Raw genomic sequence first — 27,595 nt, forward strand, 5'->3', positions numbered from 1 at the left:
CCCAATACTGCGCTTTAAGCAAACAGGCACACCAGGAGATTATATCCCACACCTGGCCAGGAGGGTCCCACGCCCACGGAGCCTTCCTCATTGCTAGCACAGCAGTCTGTGATCTAACTGCAAGGCAGCAGCGAGGCTGGGGGAGGGGCGCCCACCATTGCTGAGGCTTAAGTAGGTAAACAAAGCCCTGGGAAGATCGAACTGGGTGGAGCTCACAGCAGCTCAAGGAGGCCTGCCAGTCTCTGTAGACTCCACCTCTGGGGACAGGGCACAGCTAAACAACAACAACAACAAAAAAAAGCAGCAGAAACCTCTGCAGATGCAAACGACTCTGTCTGACAGCTTTGAAGAGAGCAGCGGATCTCCCAACACGGAGGTTGAGATCTGAGAACGGACAGACTGCCTGCTCAAGTGGGTCCCTGACCCCTGAGTAGCCTAACTGGGAGACATCCTCCACTAGGGGCAGACCGACACCCCACACCTCACACGGTGGAGTACAGCCCTGAGAGGAAGCTTCCAAAGCAAGAATCAGACAGGTACACTCGCTGTTCAGCAGTATTCTGCCTTCTGCAGCCTCTGCTTCTGACACCCAGGCAAACAGGGTCTGGAGTGGACCTCAAGCAATCTCCAACAGACCTACAGCTGAGGGTCCTGACTGTTAGAAGGAAAACTATCAAACAGGAAGGACACCCACACCAAAACCCCATCAGTACGTCACCATCATCAAAGACCAGTGGCAGATAAAACCACAAAGATGGGGAAAAAGCAGGGCAGAAAAGCTGTAAATTCAAAAAATAAGAGCTCATCTCCCCCTCCAAAGGAATGCAGCTCATCACCAGCAATGAATCAAAGCTGGATGGAGAATGACTTTGACAAGATGAGAGAAGAAGGCTTCAGTCCATCAAACTTCTCAGAGCTAAAGGAGGAATTACGTACCCAGCGCAAAGAAACTAAAAATCTTGAAAAAAGTGGAAGAATTGATAACCAGAATAATTAATGCAGAGAAGGCCATAAACGAACTGACAGAGATGAAAACCATGACACAAGAAATACGTGACAAATGCACAAGCTTCAGTAACCAACTCGATCAACTGGAAGAAAGAGTATCAGCGATTGAGGATCAAATGAATGAAATGAAGCAAGAAGAGAAATCTAAAGGAAAAAGAAATGAACAAAGCCTGCAAGAAGTATGGGATTATGTAAAAAGGCCAAATCTACGTCTGATTGGGGTGCCTGAAAGTGAGGGGGAAAATGGAACCAAGTTGGAAAACACTCTGCACAATATCATCCAGGAGAACTTCCCCAACCTAGTAGGGCAGGCCAACATTCAAATTCAGGAAATACAGAGAATGCCACAAAGATACTCCTCAAGAAGAGCAACTCCAAGACACATAATTGCCAGATTCACCAAAGTTGAAATGAAGGAAAAAATCTCAAGGGCAGCCAGAGAGAAAGGTCGGGTTACCCACAAAGGAAAGCCCATCAGACTAACAGCAGATCTCTCAGCAGAAACTCTACAAGCCAGAAGAGAGTGGGGGCCAATATTCAACATTCTTAAAGAAAAGAATTTTAAACCCAGAATTTCATATCCAGCCAAACTAAGTTTCATAAGTGAAGGAGAAATAAAATCCTTTACAGATAAGCAAATGTTTAGAGATTTTGTCACCACCAGGCCTGCCTTACAAGAGACCCTGAAGGAAGCACTAAACATGGAAAGGAACAACCAGTACCAGCCATTGCAAAAACATGCCAAAATGTAAAGACCATCGAGGCTAGGAAGAAACTGCATCAACTAATGAGCAAAATAACCAGTTAATATTATAATGGCAGGATCAAGTTCACACATAACAATATTAACCTTAAATGTAAATGGACTAAATGCTCCAATTAAAAGACACAGACAGGCAAACTGGATAAAGAGTCAAGACCCATCAGTCTGCTGTATTCAGGAGATCCATCTCACATGCAGAGACATACATAGGCTCAAAATAAAGGGATGGAGGAAGATCTACCAAGCAAATGGAGAAAAAAGAAAGCAGGGGTTGCAATCCTAGTCTCTGATAAAACAGACTTTAAACCATCAAAGATCAGAAGAGACAAAGAAGGCCATTACATAATGGTAAAGGGATCAATTCAACAGGAAGAGCTAACTATCCTAAATATATATGCACCCAATACAGGAGCACCCAGATTCATAAAGCAAGTCCTTAGAGACTTACAAAGAGACTTAGACTCCCATACAATAATAATGGGAGACTTCAACACCCCACTGTCAACATTAGACAGATCAACGAGACAGAAAGTTAACAAGGATATCCAGGAATTGAACTCATCTCTGCAGCAAGCAGACCTAATAGACATCTACAGAACTCTCCACCCCAAATCAACAGAATATACATTCTTCTCAGCACCACATCACACTTATTCCAAAATTGACCACATAATTGGAAGTAAAGCACTCCTCAGCAACTGTACAAGAACAGAAATTATAACAAACTGTCTCTCAGACCACAGTGCAATCAAACTAGAACTCAGGACTAAGAAACTCAATCAAAACCGCTCAACTACATGGAAACTGAATAACCTGCTCCTGAATGACTACTGGGTACATAACGAAATGAAGGCAGAAATAAAGATGTTCTTTGAAACCAATGAGAACAAAGATACAACATACCAGAATCTCTGGGACACATTTAAAGCAGTGTGTAGAGGGAAATTTATAGCACTAAATGCCCACAAGAGAAAGCTGGAAAGATCTAAAATTGACACTCTAACATCACAATTAAAAGAACTAGAGAAGCAAGAGCAAACACATTCAAAAGCTAGCAGAAGGCAAGAAATAACTAAGATCAGAGCAGAACTGAAGGAGATAGAGACACAAAAAACCCTCCAAAAAATTAATGAATCCAGGAGTTGGTTTTTTGAAAAGATCAAAATTGATAGACCGCTAGCAAGACTAATAAAGAAGAAAAGAGAGAAGAATCAAATAGACACAATAAAAAATGATAAAGGGGATATCACCACCAACCCCACAGAAATACAAACTACCATCAGAGAATACTATAAACACCTCTACGCAAATAAACTAGAAAATCTAGAAGAAATGGATAATTTCCTGGACACTTACACTCTCCCAAGACTAAACCAGGAAGAAGCTGAATCCCTGAATAGACCAATAGCAGGCTCTGAAATTGAGGCAATAATTAATAGCCTACCAACCAAAAAAAGTCCAGGACCAGATGGATTCACAGCTGAATTCTACCAGAGGTACAAGGAGGAGCTGGTACCATTCCTTCTGAAACTATTCCAATCAATAGAAAAAGAGGGAATCCTCCCTAACTCGTTTTATGAGGCCAACATCATCCTGATACCAAAGCCTGGCAGAGACACAACAAAAACAGAGAATTTTAGACCAATATCCCTGATGAACATCGATGCAAAAATCCTCAATAAAATACTGGCAAACCGGATCCAGCAGCACATCAAAAAGCTTATCCACCATGATCATGTGTTCAACATACGCAAATCAATAAACATAATCCAGCATATAAACAGAACCAAAGACAAAAACCACATGATTATCTCAATAGATGCAGAAAAGCCTTCATGCTACAAACGCTCAATAAATTTGGTATTAATGGAACGTATCTCAAAATAATAAAAGCTATTTATGACAAACCCACAGCCAATATCATACTGAATGGGCAAAAACTGGAAAAATTCCCTTTGAAAACTGGCACAAGACAGGGATGCCCTCTCTCACCACTCCTATTCAACATAGCGTTGGAAGTTCTAGCTAGGGCAATCAGGCAAGAGAAAGAAATAAAGGGTATTCAGTTAGGAAAAGAAGAAGTCAAATTGTCCCTGTTTGCAGATGACATGATTGTATATTTAGAAAATCCCATTGTCTCAGCCCAAAATCTCCTTAAGCTGATAAGAAACTTCAGCAAAGTCTCAGGATACAAAATTAATGTGCAAAAATCACAAGCATTCTTATACACCAGTAACAGACAAACAGAGAGCCAAATCATGAATGAACTTCCATTCACAATTGCTTCAAAGAGAATAAAATACCTAGGAATCCAACTTACAAGGGATGTAAAGGACCTCTTCAAGGAGAACTACAAACCACTGCTCAGTGAAATAAAAGAGGACACAAACAAATGGAAGAACATACCATGCTCATGGATAGGAAGAATCAATATTGTGAAAATGGCCATACTGCCCAAGGTAATTTACAGATTCAATGCCATCCCCATCAAGCTACCAATGAGTTTCTTCACAGAATTGGAAAAAACTGCTTTAAAGTTCATATGGAACCAAAAAAGAACCCGCATTTCCAAGACAATCCTAAGTCAAAAGAACAAAGCTGGAGGCATCACGCTACCTGACTTCAAACTATACTACAAGGCTACAGTAACCAAAACAGCATGGTACTGGTACCAAAACAGAGATATAGACCAATGGAACAGAACAGAGCCCTCAGAAATAATACCACACATCTACAGCCATCTGATCTTTGATAAACCTGAGAAAAACAAGAAATGGGGAAAGGATTCCCTATTTAATAAATGGTGCTGGGAAAATTGGCTAGCCATAAGTAGAAAGCTGAAACTGGATCCTTTCCTTACTCCTTATACGAAAATTAATTCAAGATGGATTAGAGACTTAAATGTTACACCTAATACCATAAAAACCCGAGAAGAAAACCTAGGTAATACCATTCAGGATATAGGCATGGGCAAAGACTTCATGTCTAAAACACCAAAAGCAATGGCAACAAAAGCCAAAATTGACAAATGGGATCTAATTAAACTAAAGAGCTTCTGCACAGCAAAAGAAACTACCATCAGAGTGAACAGGCAACCTACAGAATGGGAGAAAATTTTTGCAATCTACTCATCAGACAAAGGGCTAATATCCAGAACCTACAAAGAACTCAAACAAATTTGCAAGAAAAAAACAAACAACTCCATCAAAAAGTGGGCAAAGGATATGAACAGACATTTCTCAAAAGAAGACATTCATACAGCCAACAGACACATGAAAAAATGCTCATCATCACTGGCCATCAGAGAAATGCAAATCAAAACCACAATGAGATACTATCTCACACCAATTAGAATGGCAATCATTAAAAAGTCAGGAAACAACAGGTGCTGGAGAGGATCTGGAGAAATAGGAACACTTTTACACTGTTGGTGGGATTGTAAACTAGTTCAACCATTGTGGAAGACAGTGTGGTGATTTCTCAAGGATCTAGAACTAGAAGAACCATATGACCCAGCCATCCCATTACTGGGTATATACCCAAAGGATTATAAATCATGCTGCTATAAAGACACATGCACACGTATGTTTATTGCGGCACTATTCACAATAGCAAAGACTTGGAATGAACCCAAATGTCCATCAGTGACAGACTGGATTAAGAAAATGTGGCACATATACACCGTGGAATACTATGCAGCCATAAAAAAGGATGAGTTTGTGTCCTTTGTAGGGACATGGATGCAGCTGGAAACCATCATTCTCAGCAAACTATCACAAGAACAGAAAACCAAACACCGCATGTTCTCACTCATAGGTGGGAACTGAACAATGAGATCACTTGGACTCGGGAAGGGGAACATCACACACTGGGGCCTATTACGGGGATGGGGGAGGGGGGAGGGATTGCACTGGGAGTTATACCTGATGTAAATGATGAGGTGATGGGTGCTGACGAGTTGATGGGTGCAGCACGCCAACATGGCACAAGTATACATATGTAACAAACCTGCACGTTATGCACATGTACCCTAGAACTTAAAGAATAATAATTAAAAAAAAAAAAAAAGAACTTACTCATGTAACGAAACACCACCTGTATTCCAATAACTTATGGAAAACTAAAATTAAAAAAAAATAAAAAAGTCAAGCTGGGCTTGGTGTCTTGCACCTGTAATCCCAGCAGCTTGAGAGACTGAGGCAGGAGGATCACTTAAGCCCAGGAGTTCAAGGCTGCAGTGAGCTATGATTGCACCACTGCTGTCAGCCTAGGTGAGACAGAGCAAGACTCTTATCTTTATAAAAAGAAAGAAAAAGAAATTATGTAGCTGGTATATAAAAAACTCAATAGATGGGATGAACTTTACCTTTTACACCACTGATAAATTAATTAATGAGTTAGAATATAGCACTAAAAATTCACACAGAACACATAAAAAAAGTTAGAATATGAAAAAGTAGTTGAAAGACAGGATTAATTGAGAGATTACAGTGTATATAGAGTTATAGAAAAATATTGGTAGAAAACTAATTTTTGAAGATAACAATGGCTGAGAATTTTTAGCACTGAAGGGCCTGAGACATCAAATCAAAAGCGAACTTTATAGTGTAAGCAGTTTAAATAAACATAAATCCAATCTAGACAGGTTGTGGTGAAACTGTAGAATACCAAAAATCAAGAGAAGATCTTAGAAGCCACCAAAGTTAGAAGCCAGATTACCCACAGAAGTAAAATAGTTACAGAAACAGGTTTCTCATTAGCAATAGTTGATATCAGGAGGAAATGGAGTAATATTAATATCTTCAGTATGAAGGCAAAATAATGTTCAATACCATGTTATGTCCAGGGAAATTGTTAATCCAGACTAAAGAATTTTTATTAGGTAAAATGTTAACTATTATTAACATAAAGAAAAGAATTTATGAGATTTTTTTGGGGGGGGGTACATGTAAAACAAAATAAAAACTAAAACTCTAGATTAGCACTATCCAATAAAAATGTAATGCTAGTCACATATGTAATTTTTAATTTTATGGTAGTCACATTAGAAAAGAAAAAAGAGGTGAAATTAATTTTTAATAATTTATTTAACCCAGTATGTCCAAAATACTATCATTTCAACATGTAATCAATATAAAAATTATTGAGCTATTTTACTTTCATTTTTTTCATGCTAAGTCTTCAAAATCCAAAATCCAGTTTGTATTTTATACTTACAGCACATCTTTCTTTCTTTTTTTTTTTTTTTTTGAGACAGAGTCTCGCTATGTTGCCCAGGCTAGAGTGCAGTGGCATGATCTCGGCTCACTGCAACCTCTGTCTCCTGCACTGAAGCAATTCTCATGTCTCAGCCTCCCGGGTAGCTGGGATTACAGGCATGTGCCACCACATTCAGCTGATTTTTGTATTTTTAGTAGAGAGGGGGTTTCACCACGTTGGCCAGGCTGGTCTCGAATTCCTGACCTCAAATGATACACTTGCCTCAGCCTCCCGAGTAGCTGGGATTACAGGCATGTGCCACCACACTCAGCTAATTTTCGTATTTTTAGTAGAGATGGGGTTTTACCATGTTGACCAGGCTGGTGTTGAACTCATGACCTCAAATGATCCACCTGCCTCAGCCTCCCAAAGTGCTGGGATTATAGGCGTCAGGCACCGCACCCAGTCATTAGAGCACATCTTAATTCAGACTGCTTGCCTATCAAGGACTCAAAAGCAGATGCAGGTAATGGCTACATTACCAAATTGGACAGTGTGGTTCTAGACAGTAACAACAAATAGGTTGTATGCATAGGAGAGTTTTGTTAAGTGGAAAGGTATAATATATTAAGGCCTCTTCATGTTCGAGAGGAAGATAAAAATAGTAAGTAATTCAGACTCTTCTAGAAAACTGTATAATTAAATATATGCGATGAAAAAACTGAAAAGATTTAACTAAAATAATGGAAATACAAACCATTATCGCTCTCAAAGCTGCAGAAGGGCAAAAGAGAATACTGGAAACTTAAATCAGTTCAGTAAAAGACAGGAGAGTTTAAAAAAGTAAAAAAAAATTAACTAAAGAAAAGGGATGATAAATAGAATACAGAAAACAAGAAGTAGAAAAAGTTTCAAATATATGAGTAATTCAAAGTAATATAAATAGATTAATTTTCTTTATTGAGTCAACAATTTGAATAAAAAACCAAATGATTTATCTGTTGATCTATCAATAGATGTTTAGCAATACCAAAAATAAAACCACTGAGAAATGGGAAAAGAAAACAGAGAAATTGTCAATATCAGACAGATGAAAGACCAAGGCCTTTAATAAAGATAAAATGAAACAGTACACATTAATAAAAGGAAAAGTCTACCAAGAAGATAAAATAATTATGAACTTGAATGCATCTTAAATATAGCCTTAAAATACACAAAGCAAAAATATAATTATAAAGAATTAGAAGTCTACAATTATAGTGAGATATTTTAATACAGTTCTGTCCAAAACTGATAAATCAAGCAGATAAAAATTAGGCAGTAGAAGATTTAAAAATATCCTGAACAAATGGCTGTTATTAAAAAGTCAAAAAAAAAAAAAAAAAACACACACACACACACACACAGATGTTGGCGAGCTTATGGAGAAAAAGGAACACTTATACACCATTGGTGAGAGTGTAAATTAGTTCAACCATTGTGGAAAATAAGTGTGTTGGTTCCTCAAAGACCTAAAAACAACTACCATTCGACCCAGCAGTCCCATTACTGGGTATATACCCAAAGGAATAAAGACACATGCATGCATATGTTCATTGCAGCACTATTCATAATAGCAAAGACATGGAATCCACCTAAATGCCCATCAATGGCAAACTGAATAAAGAAAATGTGGTACATATACACCATGGAATACTAAGCAGCTGTAAAAAAGAATGAGATCATGTCCTTTGCAGGAACATGGGTAAAGCTGGAGGCCATTATCTTTAGCAAACTAATGCAGGAACAGAAAACCAAATACTGCATGTTCTTACTTAGAAGTAGGAGCTAGATGATGAGAAAACATGGACACATAGAGGGGAACAACAGACACTGGGGCCTTCCAGAGAGTGGAGGGTGGGAGGAGGGAGAGGATCAGGTAAAATAACTAATGAGTACTATAGGCTTAATACCTGAGTGACAAAATAATCTGTACAGCAAACCTCTATGACACAAGTTTAGCTATATAACAAACCTACACATGTACCCCTGAACTTAAAAATTTTAAAAAGTGGCTGGGCACAGTGGCTCATGCCTATAATCCTAGCAATTTGGGAGGCAGAGGCAGGTGGATCACCTGAAGTCAGGAGTTTGAGACCAGCCTGGCCAACATAGTGAAACCCCATGTCTACAAAAATACAAAAAAAAAAAAAAAAAAAAAAAAAAAGCCGGACTTGGTGGTGAGTGCCTGTAGTCCCAGCTACCCGGAGGCTGAGGCAGGAAAATCGCTGGAACCCAGAAGGTGGCGGCTATAGTGAGCTGAGATCGTGTCACTGCACACCAGCCTGAGTGACAGAGCAAGACTTCGTCTTAAAAAAAAGAAAAAGAAAAAAGTTTTAAAAAGTGGAATATTTCTTAAAAAAAAAAAAAAAAAGGCAATATGAACAGAGTTAATGCATAGCTGAACAAATGAGAAAAGGTATTTCAATGTTAAAAGCTGACAAGAGACTAATACCCAGAATATACAAGGGATTCCTGCAAATAAAAGTCAGGAGGGCAACCCCAGTAGAAAAATGGGCAAAGGATATGGACGAACAATTGATAAAAAGGAAACCCCTACAGCTATTATGCATATAAAGAGAAGCTTAAAGTTATTAGTAATCACACAAATGAGAATTAGAACAAAATGCCACTTTACATCTACTGGACTGCAAAAATTTAAAAGCTGGATAAGCCAAATGTTGGCATGGATGGGTTCTGTATCATGATGGCTGATGGGGTGTGGATGCTATCTCCTTTCTGGAAGGATCTGGTGCTACTAACGCTATGACCCAGCAGTTATGCTACTGAATATACAGTCCAGAGACACTCTCACAGGATCCACAAGAGCCCACAGGTTTGAGGTTGTTTGGTGTGGTGTATGTATGTGGGAGAGCACTGGAGCCAGCTGAGTATCCACCATCAATGAGAGAATGCACAGGTGAAATGTGGCACATGATGCCAGGCAACGGGAACCCAGATTAGATATGCCTGTGCCACATGTATGAGATTTCAGAACCTAGTAGTTTTTTAGAGAGAAGAAATAGTAAGAAGCAGAATATGTAATACACTATCATTATCATTTATGCAAATAAAACATACACCCAAATACCACAATACCTTTTCTTTTTGTAGAGACAGGGTCTTGCTATGTTGCCCAGGCTGGCCTGACACTGCTGACCTCAAGTGATCCTCCCACCTCAGCCTCCCTAAGTGCTGGAATTACAGGCATGAGCCACTGTGCCTGGCCCTCCTCTGAATATGTAACCACAATCCAGCACTCATGCATGTGTGGGACCCAAATTCACACTACTGTATAGTTCAAAATCTCCAGCCAACAATTTTCAATTGGATTCAGGTTGGAAGTGCTGTCATGTACCTGTAAAAGCAAATGTAAGTCTGCCAGGTGCAGTAGCACACACCTGTAGTCCCAGATACTTGGGAGGCCAAGGCTCAGCCCAGGAGTTCATGGCCAGCCTGAGCAAAATAGCAAGACCCCCTCTCAGAAAAAAAGAAAAAAAAAAAAAGGAAACCAAACAAATTCAAATCTTCTCTGGAGGCAAAAAGTCAGTATCATAAAGAAGTTGATTCTCCCCAAATTATTCTATAAATTCAGTGTAGTTTTAGTTAAAATACCAACAGAGTTTTTCATAAAATTTGATTTTAGCCGGGCATGGTGGCTCATGCCTGTAATCCTAGCACTTTGGGAGCCCGAGGCGGGCGGATCACGAGGTCAGGAGATCGAGACCATCCTGGCTAAGACGGTGAAACCCCATCTGTACTAAAAATACAAAAAATTAGTCGGGCGTGGTGGCGGCGCCTGTGGTCCCAGCTACTCCAGAGGCTGAGGCAGGAGAATGGCGTGAACCCAGGAGGCGGAGCTTGCAGTGAGCCGAGATCGCGCCACTGCACTCCAGCCTGGGCGACAGAGTGAGACTCCGTCTCAAAAAAAAAAAAAAAAAAAAAATTGATTTAAAAACTTATATAGAACAGCAAGAGCCAGGCATGGTGGTGCATGCCTATAGTATGTAGTCTTAAAACAGGAGTAGATTAAGTGATAGTGGAGTATCCCAGAAACAGACCTATGTATCTATAAAAATGTTGTATATGATAGCAGGGGCATTATGAATCAGTGTGGGGTGGAAATGGAAAAGAGAGGTTTGGCTATATATATGAAAAAATAGAATAAAATTAGATTTCTACTTCACACCATAAGTGAAAATAACTTCCAGTTATATTAAAGATCTAATTATAAAACCAAATCTTTAAAGTTTTAGGAGAAAGTATAGATTACACTTGTGATCTAAGTGTAAGAAAGGATGTTTTTTAGATACAAAAAGCATAAATCATTAAAGATTGATCAGTTCAACTGCATAAAAATTTTAAACTTCATTGTAACCAAATGCATTATAACAATGTGAGAAGATAGGCTATAATTGGTGGGAGAAGGTACTTTCAATGTACATAACCAGAAAAGTATTAGTATATAAGATAATAATATTTATTATATTTTAGCAAAAGCGGCAGAGAATCACGTAAGATAAACTACAATGAACAGGCCGGGCACGGTGGCTCACGCCTGTAATCCCAGCACTTTGGGAGGCCAAGGTGGGCGGTTCACCTGAGGTTGGGAGTTCGAGATCAGCCTGACCAACATGGAGAAACCCCGTCTCTACTAAAAATACAAAAATTAGCCAGGCATGGTGGTGCATGCCTGTAGTCCCAGCTACTCGGGAGGCTGAGACAGGAGAATCGCTTGAACCCGGGAGGCGGAGGTTACAGTGAGCCGAGGCAGCGCCATTGCACTGCACCCTAGGCAACAAGAGCAAAACTCCATCTCAAAAAAAATAAAAAGTAAAAAACTATAATGAACAATAACTACAGAAAGATGTTCAAGCTTATTTATTATGGATGTGCAAATAAAAATAACAATAAATACCAAGAATTGGCAGAAAAATACTTGGTATTTCTCTTGGCAGCAAAATGTTGAGAAATAGGCACTCTTAGATATTACTGATGAAGTATAAATTTGTAACATTATTTTGAAGGGCAGTTTAGCCATATATGGTAAAGTTGAAGATTAATGTTTTTTTAAATAATTAATGCAGGCTGGGCATGGTGGCTCATACCTGTAATCCAAGCATTTTGGGAGGCTGAGGTGGGAGAATCACTGGAGGGCAGGAGTTCAAGACCAGCCTGGGCAACATAGTGAGACTCCGTCTCTAAAAAAATTTTAAAATTGGCCAGGTGTGGTTGCATGTGCCTATAGTCCCAACTACTTGGAAAGCTTAGGAGGATTGCTTCAGCCCAGGAGTTCGAGGTTTTAGAGAGCCATGATTGCACCACTGCATTCCAGTCTGGGTGACAGAGCAAGACCCTGTCTCTTAAAAAAAGAATAAAGAAGAAGAAGAAAGAAATTAATGCAAATGTGGACATGGAGGTATATACAGAAGATTCATTATAGCATTGTTTGTAATAGAAGTTGGAATCAACTGGAATGTCTATCAAGAGGAAATTAATAGATAAATTCTGGTGTATTTATACAATGAAATACTATACATCAGTTAAGATAAATGAACTAAAAGCATCAGCATCTGCTACACATCTCAGAAATTTAAAGTTGAAGTAGAAAAGAAAAAAATGTAGAATGAGCTTTATAGTGTGATACCATTTACATAAAATTTGAAAACATTACAAACATAAGCTTGGTGAGGGCATGTATTTGTTCTGTGCTCTATTCCAGCATCTAGAATTGTGCCTAGCATATGGTGGGTGCTTATTCAACATTTACAGAGAAAAAACTGAATGCAAAACAATACTATAAAGTGTTTGTGGTTATATACATATGAATTCATGGTATTAAAAATTTATATAGAATAACAACAAATTTTGGATAGTGGTTCCCCCTGGGGAGGAAGAGAAGGGAAGGGATTGGGGAGGGATACACAAGGCACTTCAACTGTGTTTGTAACGTTCAAAAATATGTGAAAGATAAAATGTTAAAATTGATAAAGCTGAGTGGTATCCCAGATGTTTGTTACATTTTTCGTAGTTTTCTCTATGTTGCTAATATTTTATAATTTAAAAATTTCTTATCTCAGAAAGATAAGACTTGTGCAAAGTTGTTTGCCTTTACTCAAAATGACCTTTGACTAATCCGCTATTAGAATGTATTCTTTATCAATGTTAGCCTTCATTTGCTGCTGCCAGTGTGCCTGCCATAGCAACTCATACCTACAAATTTGAATCTGCTTCTTCTGATCTGTTGATTAGAGAAATCGATTTTGAAGCTCGTTTAGAAGTATACATAACTTAAGAGTTTTGGCTGGGTGCAGTGGCTCACGCCTATAATCCCAGCATTTTGGGAGGTCGAGGTGGGCAGATTGCCTGAGGGTCAGCAGTTCCAGACCAGCCTGGCTAACATGGTGAAACCCAGTCTCTACGAAAAATACAAAAATTAGCCGGGCGTGGTGGCACATGCCTGTAGTCCCAGCTACTCGGGAGGCAGGAGACTTGCTTGAACCCAGGAGGCAGATGTTGCAGTGAGCCGAGATTGCGACACTGCACTCCAGCATGGGCAGTAGAGCCAGACTCTGTCTCAGGAAAAAAAAAAAAAAAAAAGAGTTTTGAGTGAGAATCTGAAGAGTCTTTGGTGCATGAGCTTAAGTGTGCATTATTTGTTTATTTATTTATTTATTTATTTTTGAGATGGAGTCTGGCTCAGTCGCTCAGGCTGGAGTGCAGTGGCGCGATCTCGGCTCACTGCAATCTCCACCTCCCGGGTTCATGCCATTCTCCTGCGTCAGCCTCCGGAGTAGCTGGGACTACAAGTGCCCGCCACCACACCCGGCTAATTTTTTGTATTTTTAGTAGAGACGGGGTTTCACCATGTTAGCCAGGATGGTCTCGATCTCCTGACCTCGTGATCCGCCCTCCTTGGCCTTCCAAAGTGCTGGGATTACAGGCGTGAGCCACCGTGCCCGGCCTGCATTATTTATTAATAATACTAACTTCTATTGTTTGAATGCTTTCTATGTGCCAAACCTTCTGTGAAGCACTTTTTATATATTACTTAATCCTTACAGTATCCCTCTGTGAGACAGATATTGTAGCTATTTAAGGAATAAAGAAACTATAACTCAAATAAAGAGATTTGCCCAAGTTCTTAGATATAGTAAGTGGTAGAGCTGGAATTCATACTCAGTTCCATTAGATCACCTCACTGTATTGTTCACAGATATGGGCATGCATTTTCTGGTTTGGTTCTAGATAGTCATTTTGTACATACTTGGTAATATCTTCTAGTTCATTTCTTAGTTTTGTAGTTTGCTTATTATCTTGTAAAATAAAAAAATAAAAACATTGATAGTTATGGAGAATATTTTCTGTTCATATTTTGGGAAAGTAGTGGGAAAAGTCTGTAATTTGAATAGTTACACCATTATACAGGCTTACTTCTCATTCCTGAGGAATCTGTATGTGGATTCAGAGCTCATTTAATAATCTTTAGCCTGATCTGGTGGTGGGCGCCTGTAATCCCAGCTACTCGGGAGCCTGATGCAGATAATTGCTTGAACCCGGGAGGTGGAGGTTGCAGTGACCCGAGATCATGCCACTGCACTCCAGCCTGGGCGACAGAGCGAGACTCCATCTCAAAAAAAAGATATAGGTCCCCCCCCACATTATGAAGTTGCAGGGAGAAGCCCCGAGGTTATCATAAGAATATTTATTTAGTGATATTACATTTAAAAAAATTAGTACCCATTTAGCTGGGCATGGTGACGGGCACCTGTAATCTCAGCTACTGGGGAGGCTGAGGCAGGAGAATCACTTGAACCCGGGAGGTGGAGATTGCAGTGAGCCGAGATCACGCCATTGCACTCCAGCCTGGGCAACAAGAGCAAAACTCCATATGAAAAAAAGTAATAATAATTAGTACCCATTTAGGCTGGGCACAGTAGCTCACGTCTGTAATCCCAGCACTTTGGGAGGCCAAGGTGGGCAGATCACCTAAAGTCAGGAGTTCGAGACCATCCTGGCCAACATGTTGAAAGCCCATCTCTACTAAAAATACAAAAATTAGCAGGGCATGGTGGCAGACACCTGTAATCCCAGCTACTCGGGAGGCTGAGGCAGGAGAATCGCTTGAACCCAGGAGGTGGAGGCTGCAGTGAGCCGAGATCACGCCATTGCATGCCAGCCTGGGCAACAAGAGCGAGACTCCGTCTCAAAAAAAAAAAAAAAAAAAATTAATACCCATTTAAATATATCCCAGGATCTATTTCTCCCTCCCACTGTCTTTGTTGGTTTGCTGCTTATTGTTAAATGTCAAACTATATCATGCAAATGTAGTGCTGCATCAGTGGGAACATGAAATTTCTTATCTTACAAAGGATATAGAATTTTGCAAAACCCTGAAAATTATGTTAGAGAACTGGTCAAGTAATATAAAATCACTGGCAGATAATGATATCATAGAGTTAGAGTAGTGATCAATTAGATAAAAGAAAATGACATCAATTATGACATGATAGAGACCTCAAAGCATTATGTGAATATCTCACAGGACTAAGGAAAAAGGCTCTTGGCAAAATTGATGAGGCCCTTGAATGTTTATATAGAAATGACTCTCTGTTTTGGGTTTTGTTTTGTTTTGTTTTGAGACAGGGTCTTGCTCTGTTACCCAGGCTAGGCTGGTGTGCAGTGGCACGATCATGGCTCAGTGCAACTTCCACCTCTGGGGCTCAAGCAGTTCTCCTGCCTCAGCCTCTCAATAGCTGGGACTACAGGCTTGGCTAATCTTTTGTAGAGACAGGGTTTCTCTATGCTGCCGGGGCTGGTCTTGAACTCCTGACCTCAAGCAATCCACCTGGCTCACCCTCCCAGTGTTGGGACTACAGGCGTGAGCTGAAATGACCCTCTTTTTGATTATACTACGAATTCAAATATGAAGTAAAGATGTCATATTTTGCTATCATAATTTCATTGGGAAGATTATGTAAAAAATGCCAAACATTTAATTTATTCTTGTTCTGAGAATTTGCATATGCAGATGCTCTTCAACTTCTGATGGGATTATCTCCCAATAAACCCATTGTAAGTTGAAAATATTGGAAGTCAAAATGCATTTAATACCCAGATAAACATCATAAAGTCAAAAAATTGTTAGTTGAACAATTATAAGTCGGGGATCATCTGTAGTTAAATAAACAGGAAAATGTTTATTTTCATGAGCTTTTGTTTAATTTTTTTTAAGATATAGACTCAACAACACTTTCATTTATACAATGAAATGTTGGTACCTGTTTTAATATAATTCACTTTCAGTTTCTTTTATCCTTTACCATATCCTCTGACAATGAAGACCTTGAATTTGTCCAGATATCATCTTACCCATAGCTGTTACAGTCATGTATGTTGGGGTTTGATGGGGACATTTGGAGTTCTGTGATTCAGAGACATAGATTTCAGTGTGTTTGAAGGGTTGTCTCCTATTTATTGGGGTCTGTGGAGTTATAAATATTTTACAATTATTAACTTATTAAGCTAGACTAAGTTTTATTTTGAGAGGACGAGGCCCACATTATCCAAGGATTTGTCTAACGCTACATTCTCTGCATCTGTTGATTTTGGGATAAAAATTGTTCTGGGTGCTTTAATTTATCTCCTAGTGTACATTCTTAATATTCTACATTTTTTTTTCTCTTTATCAGTGATTTTCCAATACCAAAGTTTTTTTTGTTTGCTTTGCTGCCCAGGCTGGAGTGCAGTGGCACCATCTCCGCTCACTGCAGCCTCCGCCCCGCCAGCTCAAGCGATTCTCCTGCGTCAGCCTCCCGAGTAGCTGATATTACAGGCATGCATCATCACACCTGGCTAGTTTTTGTATTTTTAGTAGAGACGGGTTACATCATGTTGCCCAGTCTAGTCTCAAACTCGAGCTCAGGAGATCCACTCTTGTTGGCCTCCCAAAGTGCTGGAATTACAGGCGTGAGCCACTGTGCCCAGCCATCTTTTTTAAAATTTATATTTTACTAAACAGCAACTTCCAATATCAAAGTTTTAACATGTAATATTTTGAGGTGAAAATGAGCCAATTAAAGTCAAAGTATTAAATTTCTCATTAAACGTATTCATTTCAAAATTATTTGCTTTTATTCCAACTTTATATTTTTCTATACTTTTGGTATTAAAATATCCTTTCATGCAACAATTATCGTTTTTTAAATGACCTTATTAACAAAAATTAAAAAGCTAATCCCCCTTTTTATTTTTTATGAAAGTCCAACAGTCTGGAAATCTAGCCAGTTCAGAGACCTTTCTGAAACTCTCATTCTAATAATCTCTCTTCCTTAAGACTCTCAGACCACTGTGGCCTGCAGCAATATAACCCCATTGGGGTTTTAAATCCATCAGTGCATTAAGTATTTTCTGTAGACTGAATAAAATATCTTTGTTATTTTTTAAAAACTTTTCAAAAGTATGAATATGCTCAATTTATTTTAAAACTTTAACTTTCCAGTAGTCTTTTAGAAAATATTTTTTGCATGTATTTGTCTCAATCATGTAATTTTTTTTTTTTTTTTGAGACAGGGTTTCACTCATGTCGCCCAGGCTGGAGTGCAGTGGTGCTATCTCGACTCACTGCAACCTCTGCCTCCCTGGCTCAAGTGATTCTCTTGCCTCAGCCTCCTGAGCAGATGGGACTATAGGCACATGCCACCACACCTGGCTAATTTTTGTATTTTTCGTAGAGACGAGTTCTCACCATGTTGCTCAGGCTGGTCTCAAAACTCTTGAATTCAAGTGATCAGCTGGCCTCGGCCTCCCAAAGTGCTGGGATTATGGGTGTGAGCCACTGTGCCCAGTCTCAGTCACGTAATTTCTGTCAAGTATGGAAGTCATTTAACTAGTTTTACTTTAGAAAGCATCATCAGGGCTGGGCACAGTGGCTCACACCTGTAATCCTAGCAGTTTGGGAGGTCGAAGGGGCAGATCAGTTGAGGTCAAGAGTTCAAAACCAGCTTGGCCAACATGTTGAAACCCTGTCTCTACTAAAAATGTAAAGAAAATTAGCAGGAACCGGGCGTGGTGGCTCACTCCTGTAATCCCAGCACTTCGGGAGGCTGAGGCAGGCACATCATTTGATGCCAGGAGTTTGAGACCAGCCTGGCCAAAATGGTGAAACCCCGTCTCTACTGAAAATACAAAAATTAGCTGGGCGTGATGGCAGGTGCCTGTAATCTCAGCTACTTGGGAGGCTGAAGCAGAAGAATGGCATGAACCCGGAAGGTGGAGGTTGCAGTGAGCCCAGATCGCGCCACCGCACTCCAGCCTGGGAGACAAGAGTGAGACTCCGCCCCCCAAAAAAAAGATTACCTGGGTGTGGTGGCGGGTGCCTGTAATATCAGCTACTCAGGAGGCTCAAGCAGGAGAATTGCTTGAACCCAGGAGCTGGAGGTTGCAGTGAGCTGAGATCATGCCATTGCACTCCAGCCTGGGCAACAGCAGCTAAACTCAGTCTCAAAACAACAACAACAACAACAACAACACCACATTATCAGTAAAGGTAAACCTATAAGGGAAAAATGGACTTGACAATATAAGAATTAAAATTTTGATTAGCTGGGCATGGTGGCATGTGCCCATAGTCCCAGCTACTCAGGAGACTGAGACAAGGAGGGTTGCTTGAGCCTGGGAGGTCAAGGCTGTGGTGAGCCATAATCATCACTGCACTCCAGCCTGGGCAACAGAGCAAGACCTTGTCTCAAGAAAAAAAAATTAAAATTTTGATATGGTAAGAAAATATAAACCATATAAAAGAAATATGTGGAAAATATATACAATGCATAGTATTTGAAAAACTGATATATTATCTTTAAAGATTTTTTTTTACAACACAGTAATTAATACTGCAGTTGTAAAATCAGCAAGGAACATGAACAGCAAAGAAATATATCTTTCTAATAAATGTGAAAAAGTTTCAACTTTACTAAAAATAAAAGTTTCAACTTAAAACAGGTGATATTTTTTCCTAGCACTTAGGAGAAAGTTTTTTTAAAGACCTATGTGGCAAGGATTTGGGAAAATGGACACTCTCCTAACTGCTGATGGATCTCTATATTGGTATGTTTTTCTGGAGGACAATTTGGCTATATTAAAAAAAAACTTACATTAAAAAAAATCCCATTTTACTTAGCAATATGTTTTTCTGGGAATATACTTAGAGAAATAAATAGGGATGTGATTAATATTTGGCTGTAAGTATGCTCATCTTAGTGTTTTTTAGTAGTAAAAAATTGTAAGCAATCCAAACACCCAAAAATTGCATATTCATTTTAAAAAGAAGCCGGGCACGGTGGCTCATGCCTGTAATCCCAGCACTTTGGGAGGCTGAGGCAGGCAGATCACCTGAGGTCAGGAATTCGTGACCAGCCTGGCCAACCTGACGAAACCCGTCTCTACTAAAAATACAAAAATTAGCGGGGCGTCGTGGCAGGTTCCTGTAATCCCAGCTACTCTGGAAGCTGAGGCATGAGAATCACTTGAATCCAGGAGGTAGAGGTTGCAGTGAGCACCTGGGGGATAGAGCGTGACTCTGTCTCCAAAAAAAAAAAATTTTTTTAAAGAAAAAAGATTTCGGTTTCTTCATACAGTGAACACTATTCAGCCATTAAAAATGATTTTGTCAATAAATCTTTAATAACATGGCAATATGTTTTTGAGATAATATTAGGTTTAAAACATAAAAATTAAGGTAAACATCAATAAAGTGGTTATTTTTTGTGATGGATTTTTTTTCATTAAAAATATTTTCAATAGAAATGTTTTTTGTTATTGTTATTTTTAAAATAAGAGATGGGGTTTCGTCATGTTGCCCAGGCTGGTCTCAAACTCCTGAGCTCAAGCGATCCATCCATCTTGGCCTTCCAAAGTGGGATTATAGGCATGAGCAACCACGCCTGGCCAAGAAATGTATTTTTATAATTAAAAAATAGTTACTGGGAATCACCATAGAATAAATCCATAATGTAATCCCTAGTCAACTCTACTTTCCCATACACAGCATTCCTAACACTGCTTCTCAGAGGGCACCATCAGCTCACATGCCTGTGTACCTTTGCTTACCCCCGGCCACTTAGGTAGTTCCTGCTCGTCTTTTATTCAGTTCAAATGATAACATCATGAAGTCCTTCCCAACCACCCTCTTTGCTTATTCCACACAATTATTTTGTGTAATTATGTAGTTACATTGTCTTTTCTGCTAGGCAGTGAACTCCTCTTTTGTTTATTTTATAAGTATTTTATAAGTATTTGTTGAGTGCGTATGTGTCTGGCACCATGTGTATTGTATACTGCAGATCTAACCATGACCCGAGGCAGACAGGTTCCTTCTGCCTTCAAGGAGTTTATAGTAAAGTTGTTCCTTACAGTATAATTTTTTTTTTTTTTTGAGACGGAGTCTCGCTGTGTCTCCCAGGCTGGAGTGCAGTGGCGGGATCTCGGTTCACTGCAATCTCCACCTCCCGGGTTCACGCCATTCTCCCGCCTCAGCCTCCGAGTAGCTGGGACTACAGGCGCCCGCCACCACACCCGGCTAGTTTTTTCTATTTTTAGTAGAGACGGGGTTTCACCATGTTAGCCAGGATGATCTCGATCTCCTGACCTCGTGATCCACCCGCCTCCGTCTCCCAAAGTGCTGAGATTACAGGCTTGAGCCACTGCGCCCGGCCTTTTTTTTTTTTTTTTTGAGACGGAGTCTCGCCCTGTTGCCCAGGCAGGAGTGCAGTGGTGCCATCTGGGCTCACTGCAAGCTCTGCCTCCTGGGTTCACGCCATTCTCCTGCCTCAGCCTTCCAGTGGCTGGGATTACAGGTGCTCACCACCACGCCCGGCTAATTTTTTGTATTTTTAGTAGAGACGGGGTTTCACCAACAGTATAATATTAAGTATTATGATAGAAGCTCCCAGAATGCTTTGGGAGCTCAGAGAATTGGTAGGTCTACCAGGCTGGTTAAACAGGAAAGGCTTCCTGGAGGGGATAACAGCTGAATACAGTTATATGCCACATAACAACGTTTCAGTGAGTGACATCATATACAACAGTGGTTCCAGAAGATTATAATGGAGCTGAAAAATTCCTATTGCCTAATACTTACTGTGTTATACTTTTTATTGTTATTTTAGAATGTACTCCTACTTAAAAAAAAAAAAAAGTAAACTGTAAAACAGCCTTAGGGAGGTTCTTCAGGAGGTACTCCAGAAGAAGCCATTGTTATCAGGAGATGACAGCTCTGTTCCTGTTATTGCCCAGTGGGGCAAGATGTGGAGGTGGAAGACAGTGATACTGATGATTTTTACCCTGTGTAGGACTAGGCTAATGTGTGTCTTTGTTTTTAACAAAAAAGTTTAAAAAGTAAACATTTTAATAGAAAAAAGTTTATAAAATAAGGATATAAAGAAAGAACATAGTTTTGTACAGTTGTACAATGTGTTTGTGTTTAAGCTGTTATTACAAAAGAGTCAAAAGTTTAAAAAATTAAAAATTCATAAGTAAAAAAAGTTATAGTAATCTAAGGTTAATTTATTACTGAAGAAAAAGTTTTAAATTAATTTAGTGTAGCCTAAGTGTACAGTGTTTATAATGTCTACAGTAATGGACAGCAATGCCCTAGGCCTTCACACTGACTCACCCCTCACTCACTGACCCACCCAGAGCAACTCCTGCTCCTGCAAGCTCTGTTCATGGTAAGTGCCCTATACAGGTGTAACATTTTAAATCTTTTATACAGTACTTTTACTGTATTTTTTTCTATCTTTCAATATACAAATACTTACAATTGTGTTACAGTTGCCTACAGTATTTAGTACGGTAACATGCTGTGCACATTTGTAGCCTATGAGTGATAGGCTACATACCATATATACCATATAACCTCAGTGTGTACCATCTAGGTTTGTGTAAGTTCATTCTATGATGTTCACACAACAACAAAATCACCTAAGGACACATTTCTCAGAATGTATTCCATCATTAAGCGACACATGATGGTATTAAAAAGTAAGCAAGAATTAGCCACATCCAGGGGCAGGAGGAAGGTTGTTTCAGGTAGCAGAAACAACCTGTGTAAACGCCTGGTATTTGAAAACCATGATCAATTTTAGGAAAGTCATTATGGTATTTGTGGATATTGAGGTTGATTTCTGACAATTATATGTAAATTTATCTTGGAAGAAGCACCAGAATTCATTTCTTCGGTAAGAGATTAGGGTAACAGCATGTATTACAGAAGGCATCCTAATGTTAAACAAAAATTCAAGTGTGAATAGTAGTTTATTTTTTAAGCATTTGTATTAAATATATTCTCACTAAGGATTGAGAAGTTAGTGTAAAATAATAAAAAGTCTGAATTATATAGTATTTTAAGTCTTATTTTGTAATCTTGACTGGTCCTAATAAAATGTTGCTAAAAGATTATGTGGGAAATACCGTTGAGTTAAAAGATTTTTAAAAATGGCAATTTTTACATCAATTTTTGTGTGTAAATGTGTTTTAAGTAGAAAAAGATGTTACTTGTAGCAGAGCAAATATTTCTCATGATTTTGATTATATGTAATGTGTCCCTCTCGGCAATCAAGTCTTCAAAACTTCCTCCATCTCCTATTAAATTCTCTCTCATCATTTTTGTTTCCTATAGAGATTCTGAAGTTCTTTTTTTCCCTTCTGTCACTGTTTTCCAAACACTTACCCCTATTTCCAATTTCAAATAAAAATCAGTAATTTAAAGCAAATGGATCCAATTGCAATGTGACTGTCATTAAATCATAGTATCCTGGCTCTGTGATTATGCAAAGTATACTTTTTATAGTATATCAGAGTCATTGGGTTTATATAGTGAGTGTGTAGTCCTTTTTTTCTTTCTTTCTTGACTAGGTAATACAGTGACTGTTTCTGAAATCAATTTTCCTTTAAAAAGAGACTAAATGAACCAGGGTTTTGTTTTTCTGCTTTTATAGATTTCTTGATAACCGGCTGTTTGCTACCTGCTCTGATGACACTACAATAGCACTATGGGATCTGAGAAAATTGAACACCAAAGTATGCACTTTACATGGTCACACTAGCTGGGTGAAGAACATCGAATATGATACTAATACAAGACTCTTAGTAACATCAGGATTTGATGGAAATGTCATTATTTGGGACACTAACAGGTTTGTGAATAGGAGCCCATGTTAGGATTATGAACAAAAACATTTTTTTAAAGATGGTGAACAAATTCAGTGTTCTGTCCTAGCCTCAAGAAAGAAACTGGCTTTAGGAAAAACAACCAAAAAGTGATGATATCGTTAATTGTACTTACTCATATATTGCAACTGAAAATTTTAGGAGAAAATGATACAGGAAGGAGACCAAGTAGTATAGTTAGTGATGAAAACTGTCTTATAAAAAGAGTTTCCTGAATTTAAGGAAAAATATTTTTGTTATTTCTCCTGCGAAACTAAACTGTTTCTCACTTTTTCTTCCTTCAATTCTACATATATTTATTTTGCAATTTTTGTTCTTTTGTTTTCATGCATTAAAAGAGTAGTTCTCATTTGGAGTGGTACTGATCTCAAAGGGAGTGTTTAGAAATAAAGTGTGGGGCACTTTTGGTTTTCACTACGGGGAAAGACAGCTATCTACTAGCATTTAGTCGGCAAGGACCAGAGTTTCTAAACATCCTGCAGTACACAGGTCAGTGTGCAGAGTGGACTAGTTGTCCCACCTAAAATGCCAGTTATGCCTCTGTTGTGAAACATTCCAACAAAATGTCTCCTTTTAAAGAAATTGATACAGAGTTGAAGTTTGAAAAATAATTGAAACATGCCTGCTTTGCTAGCCATGGTGAAATGATAATACAGTAAACACACCATGATCATTTCTGTGTGTATTTGTTTTTGTTGTTGTTCTGAGACAGGGTCTCGCATTGTCACCCAGGCTGTAGTGCAGTGGTGCAGTCACAGCTCACTGCAGCCTGGATCTCCTAGGCTTAAGTGATCCTCCTGCCTCAGACTCCTGAGTAGCTTGGACTATAGGCATGTGCCACCATGCCCACCTAATTTTTTAATTTTTGTAGAGACGGGGTCTCCCTATGCTGCCCAGGCTGGTCTTGAACTCCTGGGCTCTAGTGATCCTCCTGCCTCAGCTCCCAAAGTACAAGGATTACAGGCATGAGCCACTGTGTGTGGCCATCATTTTTGGAATATTCTTTTTAGAGGTCATATGTAAAAAGAGAGGGGCTATTCTTAGAGACTTGTAGCTACCCATACTTTTGAGTGGAAGACAAAACTATTGGTTATCTTTAGACAAAGACAAGCATACCTACTAAATGAATTTGTTTACTAAAATTTAGAAATAAAATTTGAATAGAAATATAAATGATAACTTCCAAATTAGTAGAGGGTAAAAAACTAATAAAACATGATGAATCCCATAGAAGCAGAGAAGGGAAGGAAAAAAGAGAATTATTTAAAAGAAAAGATAAGTTAAGAAGCACAAAACTGTCATATACTGCAACTAAAAATGTTGGAGAAAATTATACAGGAAGGAGACCAAGTTGTATAGTTCATGATGAAAACTGGCTTATAAAATAAATTTCCTTAATTTCAGGAAAAATATTTTTTGTTATTTCACAAAGCATAAAACTGGTAGGCAGATAACCTAAGCTTCAATCCAAATATTAATAATTGTGATAAACGTATATGGACTAAACTGTCCAGTTAAAAATAGACAGTGTTAGATTAGATTAAAAATAAAACAGAGCTGTATTTTCTTTGTAAGGGACACAGTTAAAACATACAAACCCAGAAAAGTTGAAAGTAAAAGGATGAGAAAAAACAAACAGAATTACACATCAAAGACAAAACAGTTGTAGCTACATTAATAGCAGACAAAATAAAGTTTAAGGCAAAAAGCATTATTGATAAGGTACTATAACAAAAGATTAATTTCACTAAAATATAAAAGCTTGTATGCACCTAAAAACATAGCATAAAAATATAAAAAGCAAAAGTGGAGAGAATTACAAGAAAGAAGTGAGAAATCTCCATCTCAGTGGAAAATATTAACAGCATTCTCTCATTTACTAATAGATAAGATAGACAAAAATGGGCCAGGTGTGGTGGCTCACGCCTGTAATCCCAGCACTTTGGGAGGCTGAGGTGGGCGGATGACGTGAGGTCAGGAGACCAGCCTGGCCAACATGGTGAAACTCTGTCTCTACTAAGAATACAAAATTTAGGCCAGGTGTGGTGGCTCACACCTGTTATCCCAGCACTTCGGAAGGCCAAGGTGGGTGGATCACCTGAGGTCAGGAGTTCGAGACCAGCCTGGCCAGCATGGCAAAAACCCCATCTCTACTAAACATACAAAAAAAGCCAGGCGTGGTGGCTGGCGCCTGTAATCCCAGCTACTTGGGAGGCTGAGGCAGGAGAATCACTTGAACCCAAGAGGTGGAGGTTGCAGTGAGCTGAGATTGCACCACTGTACTCCAGCCTGGGCCACAGAGTGAGACTCCGTCTCAAAACAATAACAACAACAACAACAACAAAAAATAAAACACAAAAATTAGCAGGGCCTAGTGGCACACGCCTGTAATCCCAGCTACTTGGGAGACTGAGGCAGGAGAATCGCTTGAACCTGGGAGGCAGAGGTTGCAGTGAGGCAGCCTGGGTGACAGAGTGAGATTCTGTCTAAACAGCAACAACAACAAACAAAGAAAAATGGATAAGGCTGTGGAAGATTTAAATATTATTAATAAGCTTGATGTATTACACATATTTAGAATTCCGCTCCCAACAACTAGTAAAAATATCCTCTGAAGCACACTTAGAACAGGTACAAAAATTGAGCATGTACTGAACTACAAAGTAGGTTTCAGCTGGTACCAAAGAACTATTATTACACAAACCATTTTCCCTGTTCTTAGTATCATTTAGTTATTAATTAAAAAGTCTCATGTTTAGAGACTTATAAACTCGCTTTTAAATAATTTATGAATCAAAGAAGAAATCATACTGAAGATAGGTTGAAAACTGATGAACTAAGCATCTTCCTCAAAAAACTGGAAAAAAGTAAAAGGATAAATCCAATGAAAGTAGATGTATGGAAATGATAAGTGTAAAAGCACAAAACTGATGATGTTAAAAATGAAAATATAATAGAGGATTTTTTAAAGCCTGCTCTTTTAAAAAAGCTAATTGAATAGGCAATTCTCTGGCAAGATTCATCAAGAAAAAAAAGACAAAAATAACTAATATCAGCAACAAAAAAGGAGACAACAGTATAGAATAAGACGATAGATGAGCTTTATTCCCTATATACTTGAAAACTTTGATGAAATAGGCAGTTTACTAAAAAATACACCTTAGCAAAACTGGCAAAGGAAGAAATAGAAAACCTGAAATACACCTATTACTAGGACTAATATTTAGCCAATATGTACTGGTTCAGCTGAAGCACTGTGAAAAGATTGAACTTCTTCCATACTAATTCGTAAATAGGCAGTGCCCTGAGTTACCCTCTGACTACCCAGGCCCCTCTTCTAGAAATACCTCCCTCAAAACCTTCCCATGATTCAGTAGCAAAAGCCCCCGTTACACAATATGGCGATTCCAGGACTCTGTTCCAGCACAGCCATCTGCATCTATTCTGACTGGCAAGTGTTTGTGCAGTGCTTGTTATTTAAATATTCTGAATATCACCTCTGCCACAGCCATTAAAGAAATGGAAAAAATGAATTAAAACCTACCTACAGTACTAATAAAAGAGCAGTTCTGTACATTTTACAGGTGACTTCTACCAAATACTGCAAATAAGAGAACATTCTAATTTTATTAAACTGATCAGATTATTGAAAAAGGGAATTCTTACATCATGTATAAAACTAGTATGACCATGATACTTGAACTTAACAAAGATAATATTTTTAAAAAAGAAAGGCAAATCTGCAATATGAATGTAAATACAAATATTCTAAATGCAAGGAAATTGAACCCTACATTATAGAAAATATCATGACCAAGTCGGGCTTACTCAAGGAATGAAAAGATGGTTTATCAATAGAAACTGTATTAATATAATTATCCCCATTAACAGATAAAATGGGTAAATTTGTATGATTGTTTCAAATGAGGAATAAAATTCAACATTCAGTCATAATTAAAAACAAGAGAGGAGACATCATAACCAACCTTACAAAAATTAAAAGGATTAATAAGGAGTACTATGAGCAACTTTATAGCAACAAATTAGGCAACATAGATGAACAGGTAGACACCTAGGTAGTCACAAATTACTGAAACTGACTTAAGATAAATAGAAAATCTATAGACTTATAGACCTACAGCAAGTAGAGAAATCAAATTGGTAATTTTTTTTAAATTTTTTTAAGATGGAGTCATTGCAACCTCTGCTTCCCGGGTTCAAGTGATCCTCCTGCCTCAGCCTCCTAAGTAGCTGGGATTACAGGCGTCCGCCACCACCCCGGCTAACTTTTGTATTTTTACAAAAGTTAGAGACAGGGTTTCACCATGTTGGTCAGGCTGGTCTCAAACTCCTGACCTC

At 38.7% G+C, this 27,595-nt stretch overlaps 1 protein-coding gene across 5 annotated transcripts in view; it reads left to right on the top strand.

The window, feature by feature from the left end:
- Positions 1–27,595, top strand: part of DCAF10 (DDB1 and CUL4 associated factor 10) — a 64,967-nt gene that overhangs the window by 21,916 nt on the left and 15,456 nt on the right. For 4 of the 5 annotated variants that reach the window (XR_002517513.2, XR_002517514.2, XM_003911478.4 and 1 more), the window contains exon 3: positions 23,005–23,202. The exons of the other annotated variant lie outside the window; for it this stretch is intronic. Coding sequence is in view for 2 of the 4 variants with exons in the window: in XM_003911478.4 (XP_003911527.4) it covers positions 23,005–23,202 (198 nt within the window). In the remaining 2 variants the exon portion in view is untranslated. The remainder of the gene's footprint in view (positions 1–23,004; positions 23,203–27,595) is intronic. 5 annotated transcript variants of the gene reach the window in all.

Source organism: Papio anubis, chromosome 13, assembly GCF_008728515.1.
Source record: "Papio anubis isolate 15944 chromosome 13, Panubis1.0, whole genome shotgun sequence".
Lineage (NCBI taxonomy): Eukaryota > Metazoa > Chordata > Mammalia > Primates > Cercopithecidae > Papio > Papio anubis.